Source organism: Electrophorus electricus, chromosome 17 (genome assembly GCF_041902795.1).
Source record: "Electrophorus electricus isolate QZ-2024a chromosome 17, ASM4190279v1, whole genome shotgun sequence".
In the NCBI taxonomy this organism is placed as follows: domain Eukaryota; kingdom Metazoa; phylum Chordata; class Actinopteri; order Gymnotiformes; family Gymnotidae; genus Electrophorus; species Electrophorus electricus.
The window spans coordinates 19,030,001-19,039,886 of record NC_137513.1 but is presented as its reverse complement, the minus strand read 5'-3'; the positions used below and the strand labels follow the sequence as shown (position 1 = coordinate 19,039,886).

Genomic DNA, 9,886 nt, shown 5'->3' with positions numbered 1-9,886 from the left:
GTCTCCAGGTACGGGCTGGTGTCCAACACTGAAGACACACCTGTCCTACAGTCTGAATGTCTCCAGGTACGGGCTGGTGTCCAACACTGAAGACACCCGTCATACAGTCTGAATGTCTCCAGTCTAGCTTAGAGCTAACTGTAATTTAGATCATCTGCTAGCAAAATCATTTATATTTACTTTTGAGTGTTGACTCAGTACCACGTACACTAATTAGTTTGCCAGATTACTTAGCCTGTTCAAAGAAATTCTATCTTAATGCTATTCACATTAACATTGTTACATAGATAGTTAGCTAGTTTGGAAAGTTGTTCAGTGAGTCACAGTAAATTTCAGTAAACTGTAGCTAACATATTGAAATAAGCGTGTCTAATGCTTATTAATTGCGTTGTGTGCCAAGTTATTATGGCACTGTTCACTTTTATCTGTTTCTTTCCCTTACCAAAACAGACAAGATACATTTACAACCATAACACATTTAAGTAGGCTGATTAATTCAAGTGAAAACTGATATTATTATTATTATTATTATTATTACTATTTACTATTTCGCTGTTATTGATAAACCAAAGAGAATGTAACCCCAACCCCCAACTAATCTTCGGCACAAGCTCCATAGATGTATTCAGACTCACTGCATCAGTGTCTGCTACAGCAGCTGCTCTGTGTGTGACCGCAACACTCTGCACCTCCAAAAGGTTATGGCCTTACAGGACATGTCCCAGCCTTACAGGACATGTCCCAGCCTTACAGGACATTTACTAGTCATAATACCCGAGGAAGACTCATAGATTTACAGCAGCACACATGTATATTTATTAAAATACCACAACATGAATTATGGAACTGCACTTTATTAAATGTATATTTATGTATATGCGGTATAGTCTTTTTTCTGTGTAGTCTTTTCTTTTGTATGTTCTGTGTTGTACAGCTGTAATTTATTTCTTTACCTGTATTTGGTACATCAGAAGGATGAATGATGTATTCAATAATAATAATAATAATAATAATAATAATAATAATAATAATAAAAGAGTAGCATTAGCAACACTCACTGTATTTCAATTTGTTTGTAACCAATAACACAGTAGTTACCGCCTTCTTTTTAAAGAACTGTTAAGACAAGTGGCTGCAGTCGACAATGATTGACAGGCACCCCGCTCACTGATCCCTCCCACTCGTGCTACATTACATATTTGCGCAGGTTCGGTTTGACATTTCTGAGCAATTTGTATATTTGCCACCAGATGTCACCATAGTCATTTGCGCCGCCTTTCATGGGCTCTCGGGCTTTTTCAAAACTAGTTTTTGCTTTCCAAGTACGACTCAGTGTAGCATATTATATTTAAATCCTGGCTTTGAAATGAGTTACAGTTATGAAAAAGATGTTATGGTCAATATTCCAGTAAAGTATTAAAGTTATAAAATATATGCCAATATAATGATTTTATTAATATTCTCTTTATTTTACGTTAAACCTTTCTACATCTTCCTTTCTTTATCACCAGACAGGCTATTACAGTTCTAATGTGTATTCTTTACTTATATGTCTCCCCTATTTCACCAAATGATGTGTTTTCCTCTAAACGCCTTGTCTGTTCCGTATATCGCCCTTCAGCCTCAGTTATAAAGGCTGTAATTGTTATTAATAATTATCACCTTTACTGCTACTAAAACACCGGCATTCAAACACCACTTTAAACACTACTAATGTGGAGCCGTGTCTACGGTATTTCCCGGGGGAGGGCGAGGACCGTGTTTACGGGCGAGGGACACACGGCTGTTTCGCTCTCGAAGGCGTGCGCTCATTGGTGGGCTGTGGACTGTCAATCAGGGATGGGCGGGCTCTAATGACATATGAGAGTTCCAGTAAGCGCGCGTTCAGCACACAGTTCAGCACGAGCGGCACGAGCGCGGTATCGCCAGGACTGGACCGCAGAACTCCAGAGCAGGGCCTGCCGATGCTGCGCGCGCCTCTGTGCTCGGGACCATGGTTTCCAGGTCAGTGTAGTTTCTGACCAAACCTTTTTCACCAGCTGCCTCTCTCGTTTTTTGTCGCGCTCTAGCGCGCGTTCTTGCGCGTGAGTAACTTTTCCGTCGCCAGTTCTATGTGAGTTTCGGTACCGTGCGCAGTCCTGCAGCACCATGGCTGACGCGGCCCGGCAACATATGGTAGAAATAGACCCAGATTTCGAACCTCTCTCGCGTCCGCGCTCGTGCACTTGGCCGCTGCCTCGACCGGAATTCGCGAACCCCGCCGACTCCAGCACGTCCTCGCCCGCGCCGTCGGTCAAGCAGGAGCCGTGCAGCAGCGCGGACTTCATCAGCAATCTCAGCTCGCTGGAGGAGCACGAGGACTATCCCGATAAAAAAGCGCGTGTCTTGTGTGGTGACTTCTCGTGCCAGGAGGCGTGCGTTCATCAGCAAAGCGCGCAGCAGCCGCAGATCTCCAGCGCGCAGGCGGCGCACCCGCACCCGCAGCAGGTGTGCGTGCTGACCTCGCCCGCCGCTGTCCAGCGGAAGAGCAGCTCGTCACGACGCAACGCCTGGGGGAATATGTCGTACGCGGACCTCATCACCAAGGCCATCGAAAGCTCCCCCGAAAAGCGCCTGACTTTGTCGCAGATTTATGACTGGATGGTGAAGAGCGTGCCGTACTTCAAGGACAAGGGAGACAGCAACAGCTCCGCGGGCTGGAAGGTACTCACACCTTTAGGCGGGAGTTTGGGCTCGCGACCTTTCTCTCCCTTATATGGGAACAACACCGAGCTTCTGGTCAGAGGACTGTCGGTGGTCAGTGGACTGTGAGCAGTCAGTGGACTGTCAGTGGTCAGAGGACTGTGAGCAGTCAGTGGACTGTCAGTGGTCAGAGGACTGTCAGTAGTCAGTGGACTGTCGGTGGTCAGTGGACTGTCAGTAGTCAGTGGACTGTCGGTGGTCAGTGGACTGTCGGTGGTCAGTGGACTGTCAGTAGTCAGTGGACTGTCGGTGGTCAGTGGACTGTCGGTAGTCAGTGGACTGTCGGTGGTCAGTGGACTGTCGGTGGTCAGAGGACTGTCAGTGGTCAGAGGACTGTCAGTAATTCCCATTCATTGGTTTCTTTGAGGACATTGGCCGGTCACTGTAGGTGACACACGGTGGTTTTATGCAGAGACGAGAGACCGTGACCGTCATGTGACTGGTTCCAAGTAAAGTGTGGTACGAGGTGTTGGCTAACAAGGAGGTTCTGTGACTCTTGCCACACTTGTAGTTGTACTGTGTGGTTAAGTGCGTGAGTGTACGTGCGTGTGTTTGTGTACGATAGTATTAAGTAAGTTGGGACAGACACCATCATGTTTTGCAGTTTCTGGCATGGCAGAAGCCACCTCACAACCAGAGAAACAGGAAAAACAATCCCGTGGAAATCCATGGAAACCAGCTCGTGAGGGGCACAAAAGTTACGTTGTTAGGTGTAGTACCTCATCACACCACGCGCTATTAATTATCAAAGGCTTATGTGCGAATTCCCTGCGATTGCGTCCAAGCATGTATGCATTAAAACCTGCAGATTTGGTAAACCCGCCCACTCACTCAGGCGCCTTATCCCGACGTTCTGTGCGCTGTATGTTTCTGTGGGTTGGCCATGCACGTTCGCGGTACTTTGACCTCGTTCCTCGATGAGTAATGCCGTGATTGTTTTCCATTACGAAGAGACTTTGCTCTTCACCTGAGTTCTGCGACACACTGCGTGATGATACACACATCCGGCTTCCTCCTGGTTATCAGAAGTAAATCTGTGAAGCAGTATGCACACTGAGTATCACTGCCATTGGCACTGTTGTGGTTGTAAAGCCCAAGAAGTTGTTTAATCTCTGTGTATCCAAACAGTGATGATCTCCACCTCTCTGTCTCTGACCCACATGTTGGATGTAGTCAGTGACGCCTGAGCTCCACTGGGGGCGCTGTTACAGGTCAGTGTTAGTATTACGATTTGTTGCGTTTTTGTTAGGCTGTATCCGAAAGCACATGCAGTATGTCCACACTGCAAAAACTCCATAACCTAGAGCACGTCTCTCAGTGACAGAAAGAACCTACATCAGCTCTGCATCTCCGAATTACAAATGTAAGGAAACAGTTGTTTGGTGTTTCCATATTCAATATATATTTTAGATATATGAGCACTTTATATCCTTCAAATGTGTTTCAGTTGTATGAGTAGTTGTATTCTGTAGAACATTTCTAGTGTCATTCTTACGTATATGTCACAGATTACTGCTTACTGAGTGTAAACGCTGATAAATGGGACATGGTCTCGTGCATCGTGACTTCAGGTCCTGTCTTTGTCTCTGAACCCGGGCTGTTGTCAATTAAGACAATGTGAAATTACAGCATCTCAAATATGAAAATAGAATAAATAACAGTAAATAGTCATTTAAAATAAGTAATAATTCAAATACCTAAAATGTTTATCCTCCTTTGGCTTTTGACAGTGTTTGCTGATAGCCCTCGTAGCAACAGCGCCTACTGCTGAATAAGCAAACATCACTCTGTCAGTGACTGTACAGGTGTAGGGGTGTGTGTGTGTGTGTATTGGGATACATCTTATCAGCAGTGTCAAAAAGAGAGAGAGAGAAATAGATAGATTTCTGTAAAAGTTTTTGTGTTTTCTTTAAAAACTGCTTCACTCAGGCCCTCTTGCTGGTTCATTGGGTCAAAGTGCCCACTGGTTCGGTGGAGAGCACCTCCAGACTGTAAACTCAGTAGCCCGCTGTTCTCTGATGTCATACCTCCCAGGGTGATGTCATACCTCCCAGGGTGATGTCATACCTCCCAAAGTGAAACTCACATTTGTTGCTGTGTTTTCTCCATTGAAATCGTGTGATTTCAGTCATATGAGATACCAAGAGGCTTCGCTGTCATATCGGAATCTAATGCCGGAGAGACTTTAAACTGCTCTGTTATTTCCCGATAAAGAACAGAATGGATGCGATCTCATAGCTCGTGTTTCTGTCTCTGTTCTGTATAATACTGTGTGTAGTGATCTCTGCATTCACCTGCACCTGGAAATGTCAAAGTGCTTCAGTGTAAGCATAGTCCAGAATATTAGCGACCAAGCATAAATAATAAATAAACATATAAAAACATAAATAATGACTTGATGTAAAAATGGTCAGTGAGCATATTAAAATAGTACCATAGAATTCATAGAGCATCCAGAGGGCGGGGTCCCACCCAGAGGGCGGAGTTTCTTCCATAGGGTGGAGTTTCATTCAGAGGATGGAGTTTCAGTGTTCATGTACAGAACCAAACTGGACCAGAAACTTTGTACCATGTGGAAAGTATGTTTTCTTTATTTTTATTTACTTAAGAAACACTTCAAACATCTACAACATTTGGCTGACGGACACAATAATAAAAAGAATAATAAATGCGTAATAATTTACATTGTGAAAGGTACAAAAAATATGGTTAAAAATTTTACAGAAAATACAGAAAGTATGAGTGAACATTTCCTTTGATGGCACCCCAGTTAGTGAATGGTATTAAGAGTGATTGAGAGGGGTAAGGGTGATACCCCGTACAGCAGAAGGAGTGATTGCGTCCCGTGCTGCTGAAACTGCTCAGCCATGTGCATCAGACCACCTGTGTAATGCTGATGAACTCTCACACAAACAGAACACATCGTTCTGTACTAGAGTTCAGTGGCTACACTCAGAGTGACCAGTGTGAACACAATTTATACTGTTTCTCTCTCTCTCTCTCTCTCTCTCTGTCTTTCTTCATTTTTCTCTTTTCTTTATTTTTATATTTCTTCGACAGTCTGGTTTATATTAACATTATTCAACAAATTGAAATGGAACCAAATTCTTTCTAGATTTTCTGTGTGCTGTGGAATGTTTTTTGCATTGTGGTCAAGTCAGTTTGTATGTGCGTGTTGAGTGTAAGCTGTGTGTGTTCAGAAGTCAAAAGGTCACATGTGACACACACAGCAGTGTATTTATGTCCATTCTTCCTGTTACCTCCATGCAGAATGGACGTCACTCTGCTAGCGCAAATATTTGGAGCACATGGCCACCAATCATCAGCGGCTATCGTGCCTGGAATCGATTTCTCCTGTTCAGCGGGATGTCACACTTTACACCTCGTGATACCACCATCACAACCAATCACCCGATGCTTTTTGAAAACAGTCAAAGCTGCTCTTAAAACAAACAACACCCACGTCCTGGTGTCTCTCAGAAGAGTGTCATGTTTCGTGAACATCTCAGAAGAGTGTTATATTTCATGAACATCTTGTGACTGCTGTCGCTGCTTGACATCTTTTGGTTAGTAAGCGCTTAAAGGAAGTAAAGGTTCAGTCTGTGGTTTTAAACACAGCCAGTCATTCCCCTGTCCTGTAACCCTGACCTGTAACCCATAGTTCTACAGGAACGCGATGTGTCCTGGAGATGTTTTACCCCTTTTTTTCACAGCAGAGCTCCAGGCCCGGTGTGGAATATGAACATGGTGTGAAACTTGAGAAAACTCTTAATTTGTCAATTTTCATTATAATTGTTCTGAAGAGCTTGTAACAAAACACATTCATAGAAAAGAACATTTCCCTTCCTGAGTGGCTCTTGTGAACAGTAATGTAACAAACATTTAGGCTTGTGGGAAGTTTGAACGTTTGTATGTCAGTGAACCAGTTCAGTCAGAAAAGGTTTAACATATCATGGAGTTAATGGAAGTACTGTGGTGTCTGAGTCTGGAAGACAGAGTGGCACAGCCAAGATCAACGTTACGCAAAACGTCTTGATGGGGGAGTGTCCACACTCCGGAAGGTCGGCCCATAACACCTCACCACATTCACCAGACTCTCTGGTTTGTGTAAATATCACAGAACAGTGGCCCCGCCCCCTCACATCGAGGGCTGTTTGTGGCCTTTTAGTGCCCAAGTGTTATTTTAATTACCAAAATAAACAGTTAATTCTCAGCTGCTTATGTTCTGAGCCTTTGCATGTGCTAAGAATATCAACAAGGCAAAAGCATGACATTAGTGGGAACACGGATGACTCCAGCACGAAGCTCCCACTGGGATCACAGAGCTCTGCTCCGGCACAAGAAAAAGAAACTGTTTTCCATCAAGGACCCTCTCCTCACCTTCCTCTCTCCTCCTCTTTCTCTCTCTGCATCCTGCCAGCACTCTGGGATCAGATAAGGTGACACCTTTCACAGGTTGCATAACGAGACGTTTACAGGAATCTGAGAGCCCTAGACCAAAGTCTGCTGCGTCTCGTTACTGAGCGGAACTGTAGCAGCAGAGCAGCAGAGAGAGGAGGGGTGCTTTTTACCGATGCACACGAGATCCTGAGCAGAATCACTAAACCGGGTCCTGACACACAGATGAACAGACCCAGAAAACAGGAATGGCAGGCTTATTAATGCAGATACCTGGTAATGGCCTTTCTGCTCTGCCAACACTCCAGAGAGGGGGAGAGGGAGTGGGAGAGAGAGAGAGGTGACGATGAGGGGTGAGAAGGATGGACAGATGTTGAGGATGTCTCCAGACTAAACATAACTGGCATGTAGTTCAACAAGTGCTGGGGGCCTTCAGGATTCAGAGGAGCACAGAAGATCTGTCTGAGTCTCTCCTGTCTACATTCTGTCCAAAGAAAACACACTGAAAGGACTTGTGAGCAGAAGAGAATCTGATCTCCATGCTGTGTATTTTTAACGACCCCCCCCGCCCCCGCTCTCTGTCTGCAGTGTCAGGCGTTTTGAGACGTTTTTCTGGCGTGTCATTTGGCGTGGTTGTAATCATTTCAACTCTTGAGTTCACTGACTCTCAGTTAGATTATGTTTATCCAACAAGGACCCATGTTTACTGGTTCAGCCAATCAGGTGAGGTATTTCTGGCAGTATGACGTAGCAGCCCTTGTTCCTGAGCTTTGAAGTGAAAGTTGGGGGCAGGCCGGTGGGCGTGCAGCCCAGAGGAAGCAGTGAGACAGACAGGACAGTGCCAGCACGGTGCCCCTGCACGAGAGAGGGCGAACCCCCCGCGCGTGCCCATCTGTGGGACTAGGTCGTCTGCTTGAGCCATAACACACTGCTATTTCAGCATTTGACCGGTCAAAGTCTAGGGACAGGACATCACAACCCATGATTCAGTGTAGGAGTGCAGAGAGAGAGAGAGGGGGGGGGGGGGAGAGAGAGGGAGAGCAAGAAAGCATGAGGAAGAGAGAGAGAGAGAGAGGGAGAGGTTGGCGTGTTTCTCAGTGTGTTTCTGAAGCTGCTGTTTGTAGCACTGGCAGTGCAAGGAGAGCTGCATCTGTCATTTGTTTAAATAATGCAGTGAGGCTCTGTCAGCTTCAGTCAGCTTCAGTGAGGCTCTGTCAGCTTCAGTCAGCTTCAGTGAGGCTCTGTCAGCTTCAGTCAGCTTCAGTGAGGCTCTGTCAGCTTCAGTGAGGCTCTGTCAGCTTCGGTCAGCTTCAGTGAGGCTCTGTCAGCTTCAGTCAGCTTCAGTGAGGCTCTGTCAGCTTCAGTCAGCTTCAGTGAGGCTCTGTCAGCTTCAGTCAGCTTCAGTGAGGCTCTGTCAGCTTCAGTGAGGCTCTGTCAGCTTCGGTCAGCTTCAGTGAGGCTCTGTCAGCTTCAGTCAGCTTCAGTGAGGCTCTGTCAGCTTCAGTGAGGCTCTGTCAGCTTCGGTCAGCTTCAGTGAGGCTCTGTCAGCTTCGGTCAGCTTCAGTGAGGTTCTGTCAGCTTCAGGAGCAGTTCTGTTGTTGTGATCTGGTCCAGTTTTATAACTTTTAACCAAAACATAGAAACTTCAAACCAACTATAACATTCTAAAGTGAATCAGACTTGATTCCTTGATTAGATTATTTGAAAGCATTTTCATATTCTTAAATTAGTACTTGGTTTGAAAGTATTCACCAGGCTGCCCACAACGGAGTGCATGAGTCAGAGAATGTGAGCGACTGACATGATGTCTAAGATCACTGGAAGGGGATGTTTGGGTTTCAGAATGTCAGTGATCCGATATTATGTCAGTCTGAGGTCCAGCCAGGGGCCACGCAGGCCATGTGAGGCCGGGGTCCAACCAGGGGCCATGCAGGCTGTCCCCCATGCAGTGAGCCCAGAGAAGCCAAGCCGGCGCAGGCCAGCTTCCCAGCCTTGTTTTTCTCGTTCTGCTCCGGTTAGGACAGAGTCTGACAGCAAGGGCGGGCATATTGGACCATTTAAAAAGCAAAGCAGTCATAGCGGGTGAGTCAGAGTGAGTCATGGAGCTGTTTTGGACAGCAGAGAGTCAAGAAGACGCGTGCGAGCAGAGAGGTGAGGCAGCGAGACTCCACCCCTCCTTCACCACACACACACACACGCTACAGAAGTATTTCTGGCTGGACACGCACATAGGCACGTACAAAGAAACAATAATAAAGTGTGGGTGTCCCAGTCTGAGGATTCACGTGTGTAAACTGTGTTGTTTTAAGCCGTGGTAGCTTAGCAGTGTACGCTGGGGAACTTCTGAATGAAGAGATTTTGCAATGCTTGGAATATTATATGTGCATGTTTACGCAACAGTGTGTGTATCAGGTATGCGTCATCACTCATGACCAAAATCAGTGACACGTGGTAACCGTAGGACAAGTAACCATAAGATGTGTGTTAACCATAGGACAAGGAGACATGGTTACCATAGGACATGTACCGTAGGACACGTGGTAACCATGGAGAGCTCACACAGTGACTACCTGTGAGGGGCAGTGACTCTTTACTTGTGGGGCCATAACTCTTTACCTGTGAGGGGCAGTGACTCTAAAGTGGGGCCATAACTCTTTACCTGTGAGGGGCAGTGACTCTAAAGTGGGGCCATAACTCTTTACCTGTGAGGGGCAGTGACTCTGAAGTGGGGGCAGTGACTCTAAAG

The 9,886-nt window shown here is 45.9% G+C and overlaps 1 protein-coding gene across 3 annotated transcripts in view; it reads left to right on the top strand.

The window, feature by feature from the left end:
- Positions 1-1,882: 1,882 nt before the first annotated feature.
- The window catches only part of foxo1a (forkhead box O1 a), a 27,609-nt gene continuing 19,605 nt past the window's right edge, over positions 1,883-9,886 (top strand). For 2 of the 3 annotated variants that reach the window (XM_081699760.1, XM_027012003.3), the window contains exon 1: positions 1,884-2,703. In XM_081699760.1, coding sequence (XP_081555886.1) covers positions 2,149-2,703 — 555 coding nt within the window. In that variant the 5' untranslated portion in view covers positions 1,884-2,148. Of the gene's footprint in view, positions 2,704-9,886 lie in introns of all 3 variants that reach the window. The other variant, XM_081699761.1, reaches the window with a different exon arrangement.